This window comes from Perissodus microlepis, chromosome 4, assembly GCF_051167445.1.
Source record: "Perissodus microlepis isolate ML-2025 ecotype Zambia chromosome 4, ASM5116744v1, whole genome shotgun sequence".
NCBI classification, from domain to species: domain Eukaryota; kingdom Metazoa; phylum Chordata; class Actinopteri; order Cichliformes; family Cichlidae; genus Perissodus; species Perissodus microlepis.
The window spans coordinates 11,989,276-12,013,828 of NC_140464.1; the positions used below are offsets into that span (position 1 = coordinate 11,989,276).

General features: G+C 40.4%; 4 protein-coding genes across 8 annotated transcripts; 2 read left to right on the forward strand and 2 right to left on the reverse strand.

The window, feature by feature from the left end:
* Positions 1-336: 336 nt before the first annotated feature.
* On the reverse strand, positions 337-4,679 carry asf1ba (anti-silencing function 1Ba histone chaperone). The gene is made up of 4 exons (XM_084925745.1): positions 4,305-4,679; positions 3,582-3,697; positions 3,276-3,452; positions 337-1,098 (listed from the first exon to the last, which is right to left on the reverse strand). Exons 1-4 carry the CDS (start codon positions 4,411-4,413, stop codon positions 907-909), a joined length of 594 nt encoding a protein of 197 aa, XP_084781871.1. The 5' UTR covers positions 4,414-4,679; the 3' UTR covers positions 337-906.
* Positions 4,680-7,880: 3,201 nt separating this feature from the next.
* On the forward strand, positions 7,881-14,734 carry crb3a (crumbs homolog 3a). Of its 5 annotated transcripts, XM_084925751.1 has the most exons (7): positions 7,881-7,963; positions 8,271-8,423; positions 8,832-8,997; positions 9,527-9,620; positions 9,890-10,094; positions 12,938-12,984; positions 13,066-14,734. In XM_084925751.1, exons 5-7 carry the CDS (start codon positions 9,953-9,955, stop codon positions 13,273-13,275), a joined length of 399 nt encoding a protein of 132 aa, XP_084781877.1. In that variant the 5' UTR covers positions 7,881-7,963; positions 8,271-8,423; positions 8,832-8,997; positions 9,527-9,620; positions 9,890-9,952; the 3' UTR covers positions 13,276-14,734. The 5 variants fall into 5 exon arrangements, with proteins under 5 accessions (XP_084781877.1, XP_084781875.1, XP_084781876.1 ...); XM_084925749.1 differs by lacking the exon at positions 8,832-8,997; XM_084925750.1 differs by lacking the exon at positions 8,832-8,997 and having other exon boundaries at positions 9,527-9,614.
* Positions 14,735-15,712: 978 nt separating this feature from the next.
* tubb4bl (tubulin, beta 4B class IVb-like) lies at positions 15,713-18,466 on the reverse strand. The gene is made up of 4 exons (XM_084925747.1): positions 18,304-18,466; positions 17,419-17,527; positions 17,179-17,289; positions 15,713-17,088 (listed from the first exon to the last, which is right to left on the reverse strand). Exons 1-4 carry the CDS (start codon positions 18,358-18,360, stop codon positions 16,031-16,033), a joined length of 1,335 nt encoding a protein of 444 aa, XP_084781873.1. The 5' UTR covers positions 18,361-18,466; the 3' UTR covers positions 15,713-16,030.
* A 72-nt stretch (positions 18,467-18,538) lies between these two features.
* Positions 18,539-24,538, forward strand: LOC146388437 (zinc-binding protein A33). The gene is made up of 6 exons (XM_084925748.1): positions 18,539-20,499; positions 20,702-20,797; positions 20,890-21,120; positions 21,208-21,230; positions 21,556-21,674; positions 21,771-24,538. The coding sequence occupies exons 1-6, from the start codon at positions 20,107-20,109 to the stop codon at positions 22,307-22,309; spliced, it is 1,401 nt and encodes a 466-aa protein (XP_084781874.1). The 5' UTR covers positions 18,539-20,106; the 3' UTR covers positions 22,310-24,538.
* Positions 24,539-24,553: the final 15 nt, after the last annotated feature.

Below are 24,553 nucleotides of genomic sequence, written 5' to 3' on the forward strand. Positions count from 1 at the left end.
TTTTCTTTATTTATCTGAGAGATTATTGTAGCGAAAGCAAATCAGAACCGATGCTTTTGCAATAATCCTCATATTTGCAGTGCAATGTTTTTCGTTTCTGTGGCCTAGCCACCCCCTTTACCATAGCAATCTGTGATTGGGTGTGACGTTAATACATACTATTTTTAGTAAAATGTGAAAATATGAGGGGATACTCACACTTGTATTTGTGATACTGAGCTTGCATATGATAAAAGTACAGGTGTGGAATATACTTATAAACCTAGCACTTGTTACCTATATCTAAAAAGTGGAGACCGAATCCAAGTAATTATTAGAAACCCACTCATACAGATATAACAAAATCACCGTTCTTTTATTTGGAACACAAAATTACAAAATAAAAGGAGGAAAAAACCATGAAGCGATATAAGCCATACAAAACTCCACAGTCAAATGGGAAAAGTAAGTGTAAGTGCACTGTGAACACAAATATAATGGCAGATTATCAAACTGCAATTTAATTGCCTATTGCTTCAGTGCTGAAATCTTCAGAAACAGGTACAAGTCCATTCTGCACCAAGAAAGGAAGTAAGGTGGATCATTCAACAGCTTTCTGTTACGTTTCAGTTACGTTTTATCGCTTCATATTTGAGGTTTCCTGCAATATTGCTTTCAACACTGGAAAGAACTATCCAACTATAAATAACACTCATTCCAGTCAGACACTCATAATCTTCCTTGGAACAAATGCTTGTTTGAAACCCAGGGTGAGAACTCATGTTTGAGAAGTCTCGGGAAAATAAAGGGCAGCTATAAGGCAGGGATGTGTACACATCCGTTATTCCCACTTGAATGTCCATAGGCATTGTTCAGAAGTAAGGTTTCGGGCTGTGAATTGTCACCTTTTTAGGGCAGGGGCCATCTTTATAAGCAGTCCATAGAGTTATCTGGGAGTACACCCAAAGGTGGGGCCTTGCCAGGGAGACAGGATGGCGGGAGCATGGAGTTTGAAGAAGGATCCACATTTTCAGAGTCTTCCATTCGCTCTGCGCAGCCTTCCCAGTTTATATGGAATCTGGTAACACGTGGGTTTGAAGCTAGAATATTTCTCTGGAGCTGAAAAAGGAAAAACATAAAAATAAATTCTTTGCACAAGTTCTTTAGGAATACCTAACACAGCATCTTTAATAGAATCATTTTGGACCACAATTTAAGGCAGTTTTATTTCATCTTCGTCTTGTATTTGTGTTATTTCTGCATGTCAGTGTAAATAACATTAATATGACATTAATTAATGTTCACTATACTAGTGTACACTAGTGTAACATTTAAGACCAAGTGTGATATTAGAAGTGTACATGAACATTTAAAAAAACAACAACAAAACAACCGTATCTGGCAGCATTTGAAAGTCTTTACCATTTACCCTGACTACTAATTGATTTTCTGTTAGCTCCAACATCAAAACAGGCACACTGCTGGTGTAAATGCATCTGACTCCATGTGCTCTCTAGACTCAGGGCAGGAAAGAGTGAACCCAGTAGTACAAAGGCACAGTGTGGTATTTTTTTTCTTCACAATAGCTAATCACATAAACTCCCACAGGAAACAAGAACTTTGCAACTCTAATCGGAGTAATCTGTTTAGATATTTTTTTTGCATTTGTAAGTGAAAGGTTTTAATCACAGATGTCAGCCAACTTAAAAATTTGACACCTTCAATCAAAACCCTTTGCTATTACCACAAATCTCACAGTGGCTTATTACTGAAGGAATAAGCCACTGAAGGAATGTCATAATCGAACTTTCACAACGCTTTCTGTTCCAAAGTGCAAGCTTTGCTGAATTAAAGGCTTCAACTTCAGGGCTCCAGTAGTGCACCATGCTGCTCCATATGTATGGTAATAGTTGCAAAGCGTATCACATATTCCATTTTCAATTAGATATTTGATTAATTTCTGCATGAAAAAAGTAGGGTTGATTTTTACAATAAAATCCCACTGAAGTTATCTGCAAATACAATGTAACTCTTGCACTAAGCTAATGTAGAACAACAACAAGTCTTCTTTGGAAAATGAGATGGTTCAATTTCGAGTCACTCAAAGTAGATAGTGTTCTTTTAAAATGTTAAAACACTGTCATTTGCTTCACAGGACGTGTAGTTAGTCCTGTAAGGATCTCCAAAAACTAGACATCTCTTGGGCAGGAAGGGAAAAGATAACCCTTAAATGAGTGCAAATGAGCTGGAAATGTAGTCCAGACTGGTCCTACATGGAAGACTCATCAAAAGAAACCTTACCTGCAAACTTGTCATACAAGTCAGTATTTGACTTATGCAAAGAAACGCCACACTTGTTTTGGAAACAACTGCTGTGGACATATTCATATTGAGCTTTATGGTAGCAAAGATATGTCTGTAGCAGTATTTTGTAATGAACAAAACACTATTAAAAATGGGTGCGGAAAAAAAAATCTCCTTTAGGATCGTTTTTGCAGCACAGTAAATATTTCAGGAAATGGAGGAAATAATCGTAACAAAAAATCAGCAAAAGCTTATTCAAAATGCGATTCAGGTTTAGAAAATAAAGGTTAAATGAGGCCAGCCTTTACAAAGTATACCAAAGCCTATCTATTTGAAGTAATGAAAGTCCAGTTTGTGTAAAAAGTCACTCTCCACTGACTTGAGCATTATCCAAAATATGTATGTAGATGTTAAACATTTTCTGTGTACAAAATAAACATCTGTGATTGACACAAGAGCAGGTGAAAATGCCAAAATGAAATCAGTACTGCTGTAGTATGCTTCTTGTAAACATTGGCACATTACCTCTGCAAAAATTATGAAATAGTTTCCATTTTTGGAAATTCAATAATTAATAGTAAATTTTCATTTAATAACATCTGAAGAACTAGTCATTTTTGTTTATTTCTTCTTTCAATTACAACAAAAAATGTTGTAATTTCCCAGTGGTACCAAAAGACTTCAATGTAACTGAGCGATGATCTGCCTCCAGTGTATGCGTCACAACGAGTGATGCATTTCTCATCAAAATTTTCAACTGTCAACCTAACAGGCCAATAAAATTCAGATTTATTTCCAAAAAGGACTAATTTTAGATTCTCAAGGTACTTAGGTCTACTTCAAACAGCCAAATAACCTGAGGTGGTTTTTAATTTGACTGCAATTATAAATGTTCAGTGGAAATAGGCCTTTACAGTGTTATTTACACCAATAACATTCAAAATAGGCAGTCGTGGTAGCATTGCATCTCAGAAATCAATCATGATCCTAACCTGTGTGTAGTCTGGCTTGATTGGAGGATTTTCACGCAGCTCTGGGTCTGTGTATTCGTTGTTCACATAGTAACCAATGCGAATGAACTCTTGGCTGCGGTACGTGCAGGTAATGAGCACTACTGTAACACCAACTGCATCGCTTTCAGGAATCAATCCAGTGTTTGGGGCATCCGCCTGATAAACAAGCAAGCAAACAAACAACAACAAAAAGCTATTAATATATGTGGAGCTCCACTGCTGTTGTGATGTGGTCAGAATAGTCACAAATAGTGCCTACTTTTTCTGAGTGTCAATTAATTATACCTGAAACACAAACATGTGTCTCCCAGCAGGTACTGGGCCAACCAGCACCGAGTCGAGGATTTGGTCGTACTCTTCACTCTCTGCTGAGCCGACATAGATGATCTTCCACTCCAGGTCTATAAACAGGAAATATTACAATAGAGTGCTTCATTAGAAAAATATGATGTGACAAAAACATTATTTTTTTGTCAAAAACGAGCCTGTTAAGCAAAGAACTGATCAGCTGATGAACAGATGTAAACATGTAGGTTAATATGCACAATGGTTTTTAATATTTCAAAAGCTTTATAAATTCAGTTTGGTTGTGTGCTCGTACAAAGAATCTGTCCACATAAAGTTACACAAACAAATGCAAAAAAACAAAACAACATTTTAGATTTCCATCCTTGAATAGAGCTATATTTTGTTTACATTTTTACGCACAAACATTAAAACGTTGGCTAATTAGCACTGAACTTGTTTTTTTTTTCCCCTTAATGGAAATAATAAGATTGCTTTACCATATTCATAAGTACCACAGGACATGCGAGAAACGTCCACTCTCCTTGTTATGGCTTTAAGCCATGCTGTTATGCAACTTTAATGTTATCTTTAAGCAACGTTACCCTTTACACTTCAACAAAAAGTAGTTAGCTACTACAGCTAATACTGTGCAGCTGTTAGCAGACTTATGTTGTAGCTTCACAGAAGCGATAATGACAGCTGTTATGCAAGGTTACCAACCTTCAGCAAGGTCCTCCATACACTCAAAGGTTATTTCAAACTGAAAGGGGTTTCCGAAAGGACTCGGGTTGTCTAGGACAGCCACATTCAACACCTGTACCTTCGCCATATTTTCTGGAGCGGTAAGAAGGGGCAGTTTCCCGGGGAAACCTTAAAAAGCAACACTCTCGCAACACAAGCGGTTACCACAATTATTATGGATCACACACCTGTGCTTTCACGAAACGCAGGCCTTACTTATAGGACTAGGCTCACACTACTCACCAAAACAATATTTCTATCATACAATTGCTCATAAATCTGGGAATAAATTGCCGCTCTCCCGCCGCTTTGACTGTATTACCCAGGTTTCAGCGCGTCTACGGCAAGCTGTACACGCGTATGATGGAAACAGAGGAAAAGGGTGGCCTCGATCAAAAGGAAGGAAAAGTGCCTCTACTGACCCCTAGTTGCACAACTACAAAAGCCCGAACCCACAATAAACAAGCTACAGATTGATTATTGTTGTAATTATTTCAACCACAAACAAAGTAAATCAGGCTGGAAGTATTTCTGTAACGTGGCCTCAAGCTCTGATGTACCAACTCAGTGCCTGAGGCATTTTATTGGTGCTGTTAATGACTGCAGTTCATCATAAATGCTTGGGCAGGGAGGTGATGAAATTATCTAAAGTATCTAAACTTTATGGAGTCACACCCAGGATTGAGGAGTAGTGAGTTCGTGCCATTAAACTAACAGATTAAGTACATTTTGCAGGGTTTCATCTGCACCAATACCAGGTACCAGCATAGTGATTAAAGTGTTATGTTTGAAACCCCTTTGAATGCAGAGAAAATCCAAATTTGTTTACAAAAAGACATGGTATTCATTGCAATCTCTATCCTCAGGTAGATTCTTTTAAGGACAGGTTTATAGCTACAGAGAAGCAGGGTCTTCAGTTCACTGGTGAAAAACATGAAATCTAGCTCTAATTTTTAAGCTTTGAATCTGAACTCGTAAAACTTGAATATGTGAGGTGTAGTCAGAAGTCAGAACCATATACTATATATTCACACATTTTAAATAAGCTGTTGCATGCAGAATTTTAGAATGCCACAAAGCAATGCTCTAATACTCCCACTTGGCCCATACAAAATATTTAATTTTTTTAATAAAACAAAATTCACTGACATTTTTGCATGCAACTTTTTTTCCAGCTTGCAACCCCAATCCTGAAAAGGATAGAAACAGAATGCAATTGCAAATACTTAAATTGAGAAAATGTAGCATTTTAAGAAAGATATTAGCTCATTTTGAGTTTGATAGCAGCAATATTTCTCAAAAGAAGTGGTACAGGGCCATGTTTACCCATATGCAGCAAACCCCTTATTTTAACAACAGTCCATAAACATCTGGAAACTGAGAAGACCAGCTGCTGGAATTTGGGGAGACGAATGTTCAGCAGTCCCGAGTCTTCTTTGTACTCTTTGTAGTTCAATTTGGGTTTTTGTGTTTGGATTGTTTTTGTTTTGTTTTGTTTTGCCTCGGTCCATTTACATGACCTTTGACCCAGAGAAATATTTCTGGATCTTGTTCACATGTGGCATTTTTTTTCCATGACAGAGCTTTAACCTACATTTCTGGATGGTAAACTGTGGTATGGACATACCATGTTGAAGTGTTCCTGAGGCCATTCAGTGACTTCCATGATAGCAACATGCCTGATAGAAACATTTTAATATAGTGACACCTGAGGGCACAAACATTAGAGTTTTTCTGTTTTTTTCAGAGATTTCTCCAGATTCTCAGACTCTTCTGATGATGTTATGTACCGTAGGTGGTGAGAGATTCCAAGCCTTTAGAATTTGACATTGAGGAACATTATTCTGACATTGTTCAATTATTGTTTTTGGATTTTTTGCAGATGGTTAAACATTTGCCCATCTTTACTTCTGTGAAACTTTTTATACCCAGACATGTTCCTGACCTGTTGACAGTTAACACTGTTCTGCTGTGAATAAAATACACATCATTGCATGCTTGTTTTTCTTTACATTTTACACAACATCCTGACTTTTTCAAAACAAGGGTTTTATTTTAATATTTCAAGATTTATCTTCTTGAAATATGGTAGATATATATATAGACATAAGGGTGCACATTAATATAGATTGAAATAATAAAGACATTGCCTGCATGGGAGTATATGTTGCTCTAAAACCTCTGTATACCTTTCTGCATGTGTAAGCTTCCAATTCCAGTGGCATGAATGAACCTCCACACTATCAGACATGCAGGCTTTTGAACTGAGTGCTGATAACAAGTCAGATAAATATATAAATCTCCTTGACATTTTTACATCCTGCTATAGCGTATTAACTTCCAGTACATGGCAGTTTCATGTCTTCGCAGCAGTTTCACCAACACTGATCCCAGCCCAGAAAACATGGCCAAGTGCAACGTTTAGACAGATGTTAAATCAAATACGTTGCTCTAAAAACAGCGTGCCTTTTAAAATCATCATTGAATTGCTTCTCTCTTGCAGTTTTATTATATATGTTATTTATTACTGGGCTGTCACTGTAGGTATTTATAGCAACTTACATAAACTGTAGGCTACTAGCCTAATGAACTTGCTTACAGAAGCTTTCTTTAGTAAAATAAACTTCCTGATAAAACTAACAGTGAAATATATAACAGTGACTCCAATAAAAAGATACTGTTTTACACGTAATGCTCATTTATTGGACAACAAACACACACACACAAAAAGGTCTCCAAATTTACAATTGCTTGTTGCACCTTTTAGTGGTCACTACTAAATAAGTAGAAAACAAGACACCAGAAGAGCTATTTGTTCTTAATGTTTCTTTTACCGCCATATCTGGTCTGCAATCAGCCTAATGTCCAACCAAATTGTTAACGCAAATAATCTAATCAGTCAGTTAGCTCAGTGCATTTGACTTTGAACATGGCAAGCCTTGCTGCCAGCTTCTGAGAGTTTCAAAAACTGTTGATATGCTGGGATTTTTCTGCCCAACCACCTCTAGGGTTTACAGAGAATGGTCTCCTAAACAGAAACTATTGAGAGACTGCTTTAATCTCAAGCTGAGTCTCAGGGATAAAATGCCTAGTTGTTACCAGAGGTCAGAGGAGAACAGCCAGTCTGTTTCTAGCTGATGGGAACAGTCACTCAAATAGCCACCTGTTACTTGCTGAGACTGTGATTCACTCAGGCACACCTAAATTGGATTCGATGAGTCTTGATTTCTGGTGAGACATTTAGATGGGTCACAATGTGATGTGATGTGATTAACTACCACAGCCTACCTCAGTTTTATTACTGACCATGTCCATCCCTTTATGACCCTTGTTATGGCCCTAGCAGGGCCTCCTCTTGAAATTTCCCTTGTGTGGGTGTGGTCTTCTCTCTCCGCCTCCTTCTCTCTTGCTCCTCCCACCCCTCTGTCTCTCTTTCACTCTGCCCTCTTGCCAGGACGCACCTGCTGTTCATTACCCCGTTTAGCACCTGGACCCAGTCAGCAATCACCTCTTTGAGATTATATAGGCTGGGGAAGAACTGTGTGATGTAGGTGGTTTTTCCCTATGGCGCTACACTGTCTTTTTAGGTGTTGGAAAGGTCCCAATGCGTGTTTGTCCTACCCGTGGTTTTAAGTTGAGTGAGTAGATGGGCCTATAGGCCCTGGAAATGTCTCACTGTGGTGAGGAGTTCAGTTGAGTGAGAAGTGGGAAGTGCCTCTTTGTGTTGTGGAGTTTTTTTTTTGTTTTTTTTTTGGTAGTTGTTTCCTTTGTTGTTTTTGACCTCTTCTTTTCTTTTTGGCCTTATTGGTACAGTGGTGTTGCTGACTCTTTGTGTTAAGATTATTTGCAATAATACCATATTATATGCTAAACACCTCTGTCTGCTTTCCTTTTCATTCTGTTCTGGACCCATTTGTTACTGGCCCCCACACTCACAACCCGAAGAATTCCTTCGTGGGGACGTAACATGCCAGCAGGAAAACATGCCATGTTCAAGTGCAGATCATCTCAAACTGGTTGCTGGAACATGATAATGAGTTCACTGTACAGGAATACCGTCTACAGATTACACAGATCTCAATAGACCACTGGGATGAGGTGGGTTTGTGACTCTGTGCCACAAAGAATTAAGAGGGCCTAATCCTGTACTAGCAAAGTGTACCTAATAAAGTGCCCAGTGAGTGTATGTGCATGAATAGACAGGGTTATGCCAGTAGTTAACTTTCTCATGCCTTATCTGTCCTTTCTTTAATAGATAAAACACTCTGAATCACATGTCAAACTGAACGTTATATTACTGAAACACTGTTGCAGATATTAGGCTACATACAAAATAGCAAGGGGCACCTCCTCAATGTGACTCACTGCTGTACTATAAGAGTAATTTTCCACAGCAGGTCTGTGCTTTTCAGAAAAAGCTTCAGTGCTCTTACAGAGTGTCCACACGAAACTCTGACTAGCACAGATTAGGCCCGAAGCAGACTACATTTTCTGTGCCCCTCTTAGTCTGAAAGGAGAGATTAGGAGAGGATTAGAGCCCACTGGACCAGCTGGCCTCCAAATTCATCCTTAAAATATCTCAGGAATGTCGATATCCTTTCTCCTGACGGGAACCGTGAAACCTGACGGAGGCGCTGTTTCATGCAACGCCATCAGCAGGTTGCTGCTGTAGGTAAGAGCTTCACAGGGAGTAAAAACTACGGCTAAAGTTGTGCAGATTGGAGCAAATAAGGCAAACCTGGCATCTTGTTGTTATTATTATCATTAATTTTTTAGAAACTGAATGAACTTTGGAAGGAATTTCAGAATATAAATATTATAGCATAAAGGTGATTAAAAGCTTTAAGGTCTGATTTTTTTTATTTTTTTCCTGATGGAAACAGGATAGATCGGCGCTGCTCTGCTTTAGCAAAGTGCGCATTTTATTCTACTTTGTACGCACAAAGGAGGTTCTGTTCGCCCCGCTGCAGGTAGATAACTGTGCTCAGGTATTGTAACACGAAACTCAACCACGTGACCAATGGCGAAGTGAGGAGTAGACGAGGGGGAAAAAAGAGCTTTAGATGAAAGACCAACTCATAGGACAGCCGAGGATGTAGTCTCGGGTACTTCAGGTAGGCTTGTTCTGATAGAAGTCGGCTGAGGATGTTACCTGTACTTTTCACCCGACTCATATGTGTTGCGGTTTCATTTTTGACAAGGTGAGGCGGAAGCAGTTCACGCGTAAAGAATCAACCTGTTCGATGTTCCTCGTTTTGCCTCGACCATCTGGAAGCAGTCGGATGAAGGGTGTGTGTAAGTCTTTGAAAAGAATCACGTTACAGCATATTGTCCTTTGATAGTATAATGATGTTTTTTAGGAGGTGTTAGAGCTGTGTTCTTCTGTTAGGCCAGTAAAAATATTATTGCGCAGGTTTAGAGGTGATTCAACATCAGGCTGAATGTGACTCAGTAGTTGTGGTTTTCTCTGCCTGACTCAGCTTGAGATTAAAACAGTCTATCAGTGTCTGAGTGAACTGGAGAGGATATTTGCGTTTGCACTGCTGATAGTTGTGTGTCTTTAGCTGTTCAAATGGAGGCAGTAAATCCTCACGGCGGCTGTCTGTGAATGAAATGGACCCAAGCTGATGCCCCCACTGTACCAGTGTGCCCCCATTTGGCCCTGCTGGTCACGGGTAGAGATGGCAGCGTGCCTGGATGTGCTGACCATACCTGGAGCTGTGGTTGGGAGTGTTTTACTGCTGGTGCTGAGCAGTAATCCTGTGTGGGGTGAGTTGGAAGCCTTCCTCAGCACTCCCATACAAATAAGCCAGCCTTTTGACCACACCTGTGCACACGCACACATAAAAAACCTATTGCATCCTGTGATGACACATAAAAAACTTAGGAAGCTTTGCTAAGAAACTGTGAAACATGTCAGCACTGCCTAATAACATAAGACTAAGATAAGAATTTATAGGAACAAGCTCCCCATTGAGTGGGAGTAATATACAAAAAAGCAATTTTAAAGATGTTGCAGTGCCGTGTAAACTAATGTCATGATTTAAAAATCATTTGAACTAGATTTTCACACGATACTGAACATCTCGCAGAGTCATTACAGCTAAAAAGGAGAGGTGTTTTGTACTGTAAGTGCAGTACAAAACACAGTATATCTGATGGGTATAGTTACATTGGGGTGGGGGACTGTTGAGCAACTGAAATCTCCTATCAAACAAGAATGAGAGGAAATGTGATTTCAAAACTGCAGCAATTGTTCTCCTCAGTTCCCAGACATTTTAACTGGTAAATGAAGGTGATGCTACACAGTAAGACACAGACCCCTGTCCCACTTTTTTTTTTTTTTTTTAGAGCATGTCGTGGTTTTTACATTCAACACAAGATTTTACTATTTGTACATACAATATAAGTGGATAAACAGATGCTGTGCGAAACTGTTGCATTTGTCAGTTTGAATCCTACTTTAAGTTGTGAACATGGCTGCCCCCGTCTGTAACGTTTGTTATCAAGTCGTACCTTTGTCCTTGGCAAGTTTACTATTTACCCAAGCAAATGATTGACTCAGAAATTGTGGGGAGGGCTTAAGTTTCCAAAAATAAAACTTTCTCATTAACACGATTCTTTGAATGATGAACACACACACAAAGAAACACAAAGAAACAAATAGATTTGAGTTGGGTTTATTTTTTCTCACATTTCAAACTAGTGTGCTGTTTGACTCAGCTAATTGTGGCTGCGGTATACCGTGCATTCCTGAGCTTCTCCTCCTCCCTATTCGCTCTGGTCAAGAAGCTCCAGTGGGGCTTCATGATGTAACTGAGTAATCACATGGCTGCTCACGGATGAAATGGCTGGTAGCGATACTGGAATGCTTACAAGTGTCAGGTGCTTAGAAAGTGGACGAGGTTGAAATGAACTTCTGCTTTACTGTGGTACTTCCTCTTATGTGCTTTTCATTACGCATGTATGTATAAGGGTAGATACAATCATGATAACATGTAGAAGCGATACACTTTTCCTCTTTTAGACATTATTTTTGACACTCATGTCTCTGTCGTGGTTCAAAAACAGTTTTGCACTTTACTAAGAAGCCAGCTTTTCAAGATCCTTTCACATTCCTGCATTCATCTGCATATGAATGTGTCAAACACTTTGCTTACATGTGAAAATTATTCTTCATTCTCACTGAGAGTTACATGAGTAGCTTTTTTAAAAAAAAAAAAAAAAAAAGTATTATACTTCTTTGCAAAGACTGGAACTTTCAAAAGTCTCCCCCAGTTGCCAGGAAACAGACTCATTACTTTAAATGTTATGAGTGCACATTCACACGTGCTTGTAAGTGGTTACTCTGAAAGTTTAAATGCATTTGCCAATTAAAATAAAAGATCTTATCTAAATACAGAGAGCCCCATAATATTTAAACACATTTTAATTATATACATCAGTTTACATACAAAATGCAGTTTTTAAATGATGATTTCATTTATTAAGAGAAAAAAGCTGTACAAACCTACATGGCTCTATGTTAAGAAATATTTTTAACTCATGAATTAACTGTGATTAACCACTTTTTTTTCCTTGGGGGGGGGACTGAGTTTAGAGCCATTACTCAAAAATGGTGAAAACTTGGAAGAGGAGTGGTTGGCCTACAAAAATTACTCTAAGACCACATTGACAATTGACCCGCGAGCTCGCAGATTAACCCAGAACAACATCTAAAGAACTGCAGGCCTCTCTTGCCTCTGTTAAGGTCAGAGTTCATGATTCAACAATAAGAAAGACAAAAATGGGATCCATGGGAGAGTTCCAAGATGATAATCCACTGCTGACCGAAAAGAACACAATTTTGGAAAAAATATTCTGTGGGCTGAGTGGAAAAATCACCAACGGTCAAACATGGTGAGGGTAGTGTGATGGTCTGGGCCTGCTTTGCTGCTTCAGGACCTCAACAGCATCTAATTGATGGATCCATTGATTTTACTCTTTACTGGAAAAACCTCAAAGGAGTCTATCCGACCGTCAGTTTGTGTCCTGAAGCTCAACTTGGGTTATGTAGCAGGACAATGATCCAAAACACAGCAGCAGGTTCACATCTGTATGACTCAATAAAACCAGAAAACAAAAACAAAATAAAGGTTTTGGAGCAGCCTAGCCAAAGTCCAGCCTTAAATCTGATTAAGATGCTTCAGCGTGACCTTAAACAGTGATGTTCCTGCTGAGAAACCCTACAATGTGGCTGAATCCAAAAAAAAAAAAAAAAAAAAAAAATGCAAAGAAGAGTGAGCCAAAATTCCTCCACGGCAATGTGAAAGACTCAGTGCCAGTTACTGCAAACACTTGATTGCAGTTATTGCTGCCAAGGCTGGCACAGCCAGTTATTAGGTTTTGGGGGCCATTACTGTACACAGGGCTAGATAGGTTTGGATAACTTTTATAATCAATAAAATCACAATTTAAAAACTGCATTTTGTGTTTACTTGGGTTATTTTTGTCTAATATTGAAAATTGTTTGAGGATTTGAAGCATAATAAATATGTTAAAACATTTTTTGGAAAGGGAACAAATACTGTTCCACTGATATAACATTCATTATTTTTCTGCTCCTTTCACAGGGAATATGACCTTAAGTGCAAGTGACACCCAATCTAATAACACTACAGTAAGTGACAAATATTTTCAAGAACAGTAAATAACTTTGGTATGTAATTAGACTTTAAGTGTTATATTATCCTGTTTGCAGGGACCCAACATCGCAGCCATTGTGGCCCCTACAGTCACCTTGGGAGTGCTGGCTATAGTCTCGGGTTTTCTTGTCTGGTTGTTCTGCGTGGTCAAAAAGAAGAGGCAGACCGAAGGGACGTACAGACCCAGCGCTGAGGAGCAGTCTGGTGCGCGCAGCATTGCCGCACCGGATGCACTAAAATTACCAAAGGAGGAAAGACTCATTTGAGGTTTTGTGGAACACCTTGTAAGGACACAGGCTGCAAACACTTGCACGGCAGTCTTCCTGTGTGACAAGGCTCTCAGATTGGGGCTTGACCACTGAGAGAAAACTGTCTCCAGGTTTAAGAGAGGACAAAGAGAGATCTTTGAAACCGTACAACATGATGCATTTTCTTGCCGCTCCATTTCAACAAGCACTGAATTGTTCTTGCTTGGTAAGCCGAAGAGAAACGCCCAAAGGGATTTTTCTCTGACTTTTAAGAACAACTGAACATTTCAAAGAGGTCTAAATGTTTATTCTGCACAAGTTAAAAAAACAAAAAGCTACAGTATTTTATCGCCACTAATGATTTTAGTTTAGCGACACTTCTTTTTGCCAGCTGCCTTAAGTCCTAATTACTTGCTGGATTTGATTCTGTCTAAAATTTCAATGCAAAATCTGCTGACCTTTAACCTCAAACTTTTTGCTTTTTTTAGTCGATCGCATTTGAAAAGGAAATGGTTTCTATTTATGAGTTTAATCAAAAGATCTTATCCTCGTGAAAACTAGTTTTTTACAAAGCTGCTCTGCGCTAAAAAAAAAAAAAGTCAGGTTATAACTAGAAATCAGAAGCAACTGTTTACACTTGACATCTCTTTGAATAACAACACTAATTTAAAGACAGGCCATCAATAATTCACCAGATCATATGTATAGCACATAATTGACTGTAATCAAGTAGAGATGTTTTACATGTCACCACGTGTTTATTTATGCATTTGTCAAATAACTGAATATTTGTTTAATATTTGTGTAATTAAACTTTACAAAGCATTTAAAGTCTCATGAGTCCTCCCTGGGTGGATCAGGGGCGGTGTTTATGTATAAAATTCCAGTAAAAATAGGATATAGGGTGCTGGTTTAGCTGGGTGGGTAGAGCAGGCGATCTATATGTTGTAGGTCTTTCCTTCTTCTGTCCACTGTCCTGTTACGCAAAAGGCTAAAAATAACAATAAGGAAATAGTATATGGATATGAGGTGCCAAATGACATGCCTGAAAAGGTTGAGCAGCTCTGGAAAAAATGCAAACAAGTCCACAGCTATTGTATGTATTAGTGTACAGAGGCTGATGATAAAATAGCTATGCAGATAAGCATTTCCAGTAACCACAGAGTATAAAGTTCAGGCTCTCGGTGTACATGAGAAAAGCACTGAAACGCTCGACTTGTTGTTAGCCTGTAGTAAAAAAAGTTGTCAACTGTATGATGCAAGGAAAATTCACAGGGTCACTTTTTTCATATTTTTTTTAATTAGCAGGTCTTTATGTCTTATTCCCCACACAAATGCGTGTCCTGGTTTTCAGTGGCTTCTGCATGTAAATGACTCATGGAAACACGCAGTCATGTGACGTCAGCATTATCACTGCAAGGAAAGAAGGTTCCTCACATACAGGCAGATCAAGTTGGTTAGATTTCAAAGACTGGAAAAAAAGCTAGGACAACCTGGAGAAAGATTATGCATACTGGAAGCACGTCCTTTGGTCAGATGACATTAAACCCTTTTGGCCACAGAGCCACTGCTTACATTTGGAGAAAGAAAGGTAGAATTTAGAGACCAAAGAAACAGCATCCCAACAATGAAACAGGGTGGTGGGAGTATTATGCTGTGGGGATGCTTCGATGTGTCTAGGACTGGGAATCTTGTCAAGGTGGAAGGACTCATGAAGAAAAAATGATATGGGAAGATTATGAAAGAAAACCTCAAGCAGTCAGAAATTAAACGGAGTCTGGATGTAAGATATATCTTCCAACACTCCTGATCACCAAAGTGAATGTTACTGACTGTCCTACACTTGAATCTCATTGAAAATCTATGAAGTGAAGAACATTAAATCTGGAGAAGCTTGAGAGATTCACCAAACCATTATGTATATTTAGGATAATTCTCTTAAAGAAGTATACATCCTGTGTGGATTCAGCAGTGTATTAGTACAGCGGTCCCCAACCTTTTTTGCGCCACGGACCGGTTTATGCCCGACAATATTTTCACGGACCGGCCTTTAAGGTGTCGCGGATAAATACAACAAAATAAAACTAGTACCGGTACCGAAAAAAAGAAGATTTATTCATAACACACGTGAAAAGACCCAGGAAAACCGAGTTAACGATAAAAACGATAACAAAATAACGCTGAAAACCGATAAAAACCCTGAAAACCATACATTTCACACCTGAGCCTCAACTCTCGCGGCCCGGTACCAAACGACTCACGGACCGGTACCGGTCCGAGGCCCGGGGACCGCTGTATTAGTAAACATTGTGTAGCACAAGTCCTTGTAGCTATATGTTGTAGAATAGACTTGCTAACTAGGAGTTTTAATGCTGTAAGGTGAAGAGAAATCTTGGATCACACGTCAAATTAATCAGTAAAAGAAAACAAACAAAACCCCCCAAAGAGGCATTAATTTGGCATTTAAATTAGATTTTATTCTTTCGCCAGTTTCAAGGCTTCACAGTTAAAATCACTTGCTTTTGACTTCGGCAAGGCAATGACAGGACAGATGTGAGGATGTCAGTAGTTCAGTGCATTCACGACATACAAAAACATTTGAACCAAAAACGTCACTAGCACCAGTTAACACCAATGTCTAACACTAGAGCAACAGTGATCTGTTCAAGTGTGGCGAACCATTCAATTCATGATGGGGGGGAGTGAAAAGGGTGGAGTTGGGGGGGTAATGGGCGAGGTGAAAGGAGCTCAGGGAGCCAGTTGCGCTGAGGTTTTATGCAACTTCCTCCTCTCCCTCTTCCTCGAACTCGCCTTCCTCAGCGGTGGCATCCTGGTACTGCTGATACTCGGACACCAAGTCGTTCATGTTGCTCTCGGCTTCAGTGAACTCCATCTCATCCATACCTTCGCCCGTGTACCAGTGGAGGAAGGCCTTACGACGGAACATGGCGGTGAACTGCTCGGAGATGCGCTTGAACAGCTCCTGGATGGCGGTGCTGTTGCCAATGAAAGTGGCGGCCATTTTGAGGCCACGGGGTGGGATGTCACAGACGGCGGTCTTCACATTGTTCGGGATCCATTCGACAAAGTAGCTGCTGTTCTTGTTCTGCACATTCAGCATCTGCTCATCCACCTCCTTCATGGACATGCGACCTCTAAAGACTGCGGCCACGGTCAGGTAGCGGCCGTGGCGCGGGTCGCAGGCAGCCATCATGTTCTTGGCATCGAACATCTGCTGAGTGAGCTCAGGCACAGACAGTGAGCGATACTGCTGGCTGCCCCTGCTGGTGAGCGGGGCAAACCCTGGCATGAAGAAGTGCAGACGGGGGAAGGGCACCATGTTGACGGCTAGTTTGCGGAGATCTGCGTTGAGCTGGCCAGGGAAACGCAGACAGGTGGTCACCCCGCTCATGGTGGCGGACACCAAATGGTTGAGATCTCCGTAGGTTGGAGTGGTGAGTTTGAGCGTGCGGAAGCAGATGTCATAGAGGGCTTCATTGTCAATACAGTAGGTTTCATCTGTGTTCTCTACCAGCTGGTGGACAGAGAGGGTGGCGTTGTAAGGCTCCACCACGGTGTCAGACACTTTGGGGGAAGGCACCACGCTAAAGGTGTTCATGATGCGATCGGGGTACTCCTCGCGAATCTTGCTGATCAGCAGGGTGCCCATGCCGGAGCCAGTGCCTCCACCCAGAGAGTGAGTGAGCTGGAAGCCCTGGAGGCAATCGCAGCTCTCAGCCTCTTTCCTCACTACATCCAGAACAGAGTCCACCAGCTCTGCTCCCTCAGTGTAGTGGCCCTTGGCCCAGTTATTTCCAGCTCCACTCTGGCCTGTAGTCAAAAATATTCCAATTTATAATGTAAGATGCACAGGAAAGACATAGCATAGTATGCTCGATTAACAAAATTCACCCAGCTTACCAAAGACAAAGTTGTCTGGTCTGAAGATCTGTCCGAAGGGACCAGATCTCACCGAATCCATCGTTCCAGGCTCCAGATCCACCAGGATGGCTCGTGGAACGTATTTTCCACCTAAACCAGTCAAAAGTGAATGAACAATATAATTCCTTGTAATTTTAAGAGGCACGCTGGATGTGATGTAAAACAGAGATATGTATGCGAATCAGTCTGTACGGCAGCAGAGGTGAATCTGCAACCAACCTGTGGCCTCATTGTAGTAGACGCTGATCCTGTCTAGCTGCAGGTCGCTGTCTCCATGGTAGGTACCGGTGGGATCAATGCCGTGCTCATCGCTAATCACTTCCCAGAACTGAAACAAAACAGGCGCGGTAGGAGAGGAAGGTGGGATGCAAGTTCATTCCAGTTATGTATTTGCTGATATACTTTTAATTACATTTCTAGAAAGCTTAGTGTGTATTTCTGGTGCATGTAGGGTCAAAAGAGCAGTCTATTAGTCTGATCTGGGAGATGGCAATAATCTGAAAAGTAAAAGCGTCTTTGGTGCCATATAGCCAACAAGATTAATTAGACTAAAGATATAATCCATGCCAGTGTTAAAATGATAATACTGCAGTTTGATTCAGTTTAAATTTAGACATTTTTTTTCAGAAGCAAGTGGCTGGAAAAGAATCAGGCAAAAATAGGTCATAAATATGGAGGGGGAGGGCCGGCTACTCCTACATCTACAATAAGGTTTCATTACTATTCCAGTCAATCGCTGATATACTCGCATGGAAAATTCGACAAAAATGTGGAGATATTAAATGCGAGTTATGCATGGAATTATTAAAGCATAAAGTCGCATAAATCTTAATTTCTCCTGCATAAACCAGTGCATGAATCAGTCTTGTCCTCGGTGTGAAACCCTGCACGGAATGCCAATGAGCAAATCGTCTGTGGATTGATTCTCCCTCTCTCTGGAATGTAATGAGCTTTAAGAAGAAAATACGCCGCACAGAGTTTGTTCTAGAGAATTTCTGGAAGATGGATTAGGGGAGCTCCTCTGAGTGCCTGCATGGCAGCCGGCACACGGCTCACCGGATTGAAAAAAACCGAAATAGAGCAAAAGAACTCAGAAAGAAATACCTTGGCTCCAATCTGGTTTCCGCACTGGCCGGCCTGCAAGTGCACAATTTCGCGCATTTTGGACAGGTGGGTAAGAGGACGGTCGAGTAGGAGACGGGAATCTGAGCAGAGGAGATTCACAGGATGATGGCTCCTGCAGTCGATCGTCCGGGATTTTGTTGCACCGCCTCTAAGACCGTCTACTGGGCTGAAACGGTGGTGCAACTTGACGTCATCGCCATGGCAACCAAAGACTGGAGGAGAGAGGGAGGAACCAAAAGCGGTGGAAATGGCGGATAGGATGTGAGGAAGCTGCATCAGTTGTCAATAGGTCGTCTCGTTATTCTCACGGACTCAGTGACCCCACACCCAAAAAAAATATTCACATGAAACAACACCAGTCATCCAGCTGCCTTAAAGTGATATGTAGAGACTATTTGGTACTTTTGAACGCATTAACTTGATGTTATCCCCCCCAAAAAAAAGGTAAAAAAAAAAAAAATCAGGGATTTCTCAGTGCAACTTAACGAACAACTGCGAGAAAAAAAGCCCAGGATGTCTAGCCACATCATTATTCCCTCCATAATATCAGTGCTTGACCCATTTCTGTCTGACCCAGGATGGCTTTTGCCGTGCTTATTTTTATCTTCATCTCGTGTGGCTGAATATGTTTCTGGAACACAATTCATGGTTTGCACACAAGAAGTAAAGAGGAAAAGCAGAAACATTCACGTCAGTCTGAGGCCTTACATGTCTGACGTTTTAATATTAGTAAATATGTAAGCCTGTGGCCTTATGAAAATACACCAACACAGTGCAGGCATTATTGAAAAAAAGAAAGCCAGTTTTTAAAGTTGCAGTTACATTTGCACAGGATATCATGGCTACCTGTTTATATATAAAGATCCTTTCATTTTTGTTATACATTGGATACATCTAAAGCTTCTTACAGAATAATTGCTGCCTTCTCCTCAGACTTAAATCGTACTAAAAGTATGATTTCAGATGAAATGCTGTCTGCATTTAATCTATTTTTGGCTGCCACCTATTTTATATTCTGCCCATCTTCAGCTGCGCACCTTTTTCTTTTTGAAGATCGTAAAAGGTGTCTCTTTTATCATTTTGTACCCAGCACGTTAATTTTCACAAGTCTTAAAATGTGGCCTGCTGTCGTTGCTGACGGCTGGTTTAGCCTGTTTGTGTCGAAACTCAACAGCTACAAGAGCTAAGCCTTACTATGAATGGAAACATGGGGAATGAGGAGCCACTCGGTTCACCGATGTATGAGTTTAGATGTTGTTTTTCCCCCTTTTTTTACAGTTTGATTGTTTTTTTTAACTTCCCAGTCTCTAATTGAATGGTGAGTTTTTAAGTATGCAGATTAAGGGCAGGTAAAAACAAAGGTTTGCTGGTGGGATGGGCTGTCAACGCTAAAACAGTCACATCCTGAATGATTACATTCCAGACCTGCTCTGAGTTACCAACTAGTCTCCACCATTCTTCAACAACTAGCCAATGGGGCTTTATTTCCTGCTTTCCAGCTATGCTGCATGCAGGCTCTTTCTTTTTTTTTTCTTCAGCTGCTGCATGATTCACGTTACTCCCACAGTAGACATGCACAGGAAAAACAGCATTTGGAACTTCATGTCAAGAACAATAGTTAAGCTGTCCATACGCTTTAAGGCTTTCTGGGGACAAGTTTAATTAGGTGTGATAATGTTACTATGTTGTTGCTGTTTACCGTGGAGTCATTAAGGACTTAAACTCGAGGACTTGTTGGTTGGAGTTGTGGATTTATTCTATATACGTGACGAGCTCTTGGCCATGTCACTCCCAGAGGAGGATCTTACGTGCCCAGTGTGCTGTGACATTTTCACAGACCCTGTTCTGTTGTCATGCAGTCACAGCTTTTGCAGGGGCTGTCTAAAACATTGCTGGGACACAGGGATACGAGAGTGTCCAGTTTGTAGGAAAAAAGCTTCAAAGTGCAACCCTCCATGCAACTTGGCGCTAAAAAATGTTTGCGAGGCTGTTCTTCAGGTCAGGAGGCTGAACTCAGTGGAAGGGGAAGACAAGGTGAACTGCATTCTTCATGGAGAGAAGCTGAAACTCTTCTGCCTCAATGACAAACAGCCCATCTGTGTGGTGTGTCAGTCGTCCAAACTGCACAAGACCCACGACTGCTCGCCTATAGATGAGGCACTGCTGGACTGCAAGGTGAGGGAGACAAACATAGCTATTGGTTATCTTAACAAATTCGCAGTTTGCTTTTAAGGTAACACCTTATGGTAGAATGCTGCTCCACAAGTCAGGCCTGAATGTAATGCACCCTTTCAGGGATTAACGCAGATCTGCAGTACATAAAGTACTTTACACATTAAATTTGGTGTCTGTTGACTGAGGCCTGCTTTACTTCCAGGACGAACTTGCTTTATCCCTCAAGAGCCTGCAAGAAAAGCTGGACAACCTCAAAAGAATTAACATGACGTCCAATAACACACTAATGTGCATCAAGGTAACCTGTGATGAGCTGACATATGTTTCATATTTGTCAGGAAAATATGCCCGACCTAATAAAAGAGCTTGTGATAATCTCTCCCCCCCCAGAGTCAGGCGCTGGAGACACAGAAAATGATCAAGAACCATTTTGAGCAGCTGCATCAAGTCCTCTACCACGAAGAGTCAGCTAGATTAGCTGCTGTGAAAAAAGAGGAAGAAGAAAAGATAGCAGGGATGAAGGAGAAAATGAAAGAGCTTTCAGCTGAGGTGACGTGTCTTACGGAGACCATCGCCATCATACAGGAACAGCTGAAAGAAGACGATATGGTTTTGTTGAAGGTTTGCGTTGTCCAATTTGAAGCTTATCTCCTTATTGTTTGCAAAAAGCCTCTGCCTTAACATGTTGTTTTTTTTTCTCTCCCCCAGAATTTTAAAGACACACAAGACCGGTAGGTTTATTAAAAGGCAAACAAAAAATGTGTGCAAAACATGTAATTACCTATTAATGGTCTGTGTCATTTTTTTCTTTTTCTTTTTTTTTACATGAGTAGAGTGTAAAATGTTAAGTTTAATGGGATCTGGTCAGACTTGATTGGTATACATTCAGTTTTTGCTAAGCACATTTATCTTAATCATTAATACTTGAATAAATAAACCTTTGATTTTATATATTTCAGTTGCATTTTACCCCAAGTTATTGTTTCATGTTTACTGAGATGAAGAATAATTTCAGTGTCACATATCCTCAGTGTAAGACATCTGTTGTTATCACAGATGTAAAAGCATAGTGCTTGGTTCAGAGAACATGTCTGGGCTGCTGATTGATGTGACTAAACACCTCTACAACCTCAAGTACAGAGTCTGGGAAAAAATCCTGTACCATGTTGATTATAGTAAGTATACCTAAATATTATTATTCACTTTTACCTAAGAATTGCACAACAAAATATTAATAGATCATTGTTTTTGGCACATTTCCTGTCTTTTAGCTCCCATAACCTTAGATCCAAACACAGCACACCCTTGCCTCATCCTGTCTGACGATCTCACTTCCCTGCACTACTCAAAGCAGCCCAGTGTATGCCCTGACAACCCAGAGCGCTTCCATATGAGCGCTGAAGTGGTAGGCATGACCGCACTAGGCTCAGGAAGTCATCACTGGGTTGTGGAAACAGGAAGTAATCATGACTGGCTCCTGGGTGTTGCCTCCATGTCTGTACCGAGAAACACAGAGATCTCTGCCCGGCCCAAGAATGGCTTCTGGACTTTATGTTTCCGGGATGGAGACCTGAGAGCAATGACCTCCCCACCCAGCCTGCTGACAGTTTCTAGAACACCTAAGCAGGTCAAAGTTCAGCTCGATTACAACAAGGGAACGGTGTCGTTTTTTGACGCCACTGACAACACACTCTTATATGCATTTACGCACTCCTTCACTGAACCTTTATTTCCATATTTTTATACACAGAGCAGTCATCCATTGCGAATACTGCCAGAGAGGGTGCTTGTCACAATGTTGCGGCAATAAGTGGACGACTCATTTATTCTTTATCAAGCGAGAAAATGTAATCCCGGGATGAAATGAATGTCAAACTATCAAAGTGGGGAGGAGTGACCTGCTGTAATGTTACCACTGAAGCAGTCATTTTACTGTAATGAGAATATTGCTCCTTCTTCAGGCTTAATGTATACTCACTGGACACTATATCAGGTACACCTTGCTAGTACAATGTCGGACCTCCTTTGGACTTCAGAACTGCCCTAATTCTTTGTGACACAGATTCAACAAAGTGCTGGAAACATTTCTCAGAGATTTTGGTCTATGGTGACACAATAGTGTCACAGTTGTTGCAGGTTTGTCATCCATGATTCAAATCTCCTGTTCCAACCTCATCCAAAAGGTGCTCTGTTGGACTGAGATCTGGTGACTGTGGAGCTAATCTGAATACAGTGACCTCACTGTCATAAAACCCAATTTAAGAGTATTTGAACTTTGTAATATGCTGTAATATCCTGTTGGAATTGGCCATCAGCAGATGGGTACACTTTGGTCATAAAGCCCTTTGAGCGCTCCAGTAGAGTAGAAGTGCATTATATGAGAACCAGTCCATTTACCATAAAGGGATGGACATGGTCAGCAACAATACTCAAGTGGGCTGTGGCATTTTAACAGTATAAAGTGTGCCAAGAATATTCCCCACTGAACCGTTGAGACAATGCAGGATGGACCCATGCTTTCATCTTATATTAAATTCAGATCCAACCATGTGGATGTTGCATTAAAAGTCAAAACTCATCAGACCAGGCATCATTTTCCCAATTTTCTATTGTCCAGTTTTGTTCAGCCTGTATGAATTTTAGCCTCAGTTTCCTGTTTTTAGCTGACAGGACCTAATGCAGTCTTCTGCTGCTGTAGCCCATCTAATGTGTGATTCTTTGAGTTGCTGCTTTGAACTGAGAGGAAAGGCTTACTGATGCAATATAATCCCTTTTCTTTTGGACCATTCTCTTTAAACTCTAGAGATGGTTGTGTGGAAAAATCCCATTAGATCAGCAGTTTCTAAAATACTCAGAATATCCCATCTGGCACCAACAGCAATCCCATGTTCAAAGTCACTTAAATCACCTTCCTTTCTAATTCTGATGCTCAAGTTGAACTTCAGTAGGACGTCTTAACCATGCCTACATACCCAAATGTATTGAACTGCTGCCATTTGATTGGCTGATTATATATTTACTTTAGCAAGCAGCTGAACCGGTGTACCTAACAAAATGTCCATTGACTGTATGTGCAACTAAAGCTAGAAGCGGGTTAGCTTAGGACAAAGATGGAAATTTCTACCCTATCTTTATCTAATGTACAAACATAATACATTTTGGTTAATTGATTTAGTTCAAAACCACAAGTATGAGAGTAACTAATAACTTTACAGGGGTAAGTAGTGTGGAATAATAACTTTCCAGAGACCCCATTAACTTCTTGTTATAAAAACCCTTTTAAAATGATGAACTGTAAACTTTACAATTAGGCTTTATGTTGGGATTTAAAGAGGATGATATAACAGGTCTTAAAAATAAATTTTAGAGGTGTTGGAAGACAGATTTAGTTGTTAAGATGGCTTTTTCAATTGGTTTGTATGCTATGTCTGCTTTATACATTTGAGCATGGCATGAATGTTCACTCAGTAGGAAAGCAAATATAGATCTGTATAAAACGCATTTAACTACATTGAATAATATCATATGCAGTGTTTTTCCCTGTAGTGGTGCAGCTGAGTTTTTGGTGTGTGGCAAACACTAACCCTTTTTAAAAAATTATTTTGCATTCCCTGTTTGACTTATTTATTGAGGTTTCTTTCAGTCATAACAGCATTATTATGTTGGAGAGGTATGTGGGGAATATATACACCCTGTCCTGCACCATGCACTTTCAGAAAGACATCACGCATGCCACAGATGCATGCTCCTTTTGCTATCAGTATGATGCTGATTGGGATGATTTTCTTTCTAGCCTGTTAAACTAACCTTTACTATGATGCACCCTAACCCTGACCTATTGAACCATGACACTAAAACTCTTAAGCTCAAAACTGCCCTTCAAACTTTTGAGCCTAAATGTCCTCACAACCTCACCACAGTCACTGGTCCACACATTCACTGGAAGGATAAAGTTTATTGATGTATTTTGTCCTCACGGTGGCGCCAAAACACAAGCAAATAGTTCACATGCTCCTTGTAGAAATTCACCACATTATGAAAACATGAATTAAAA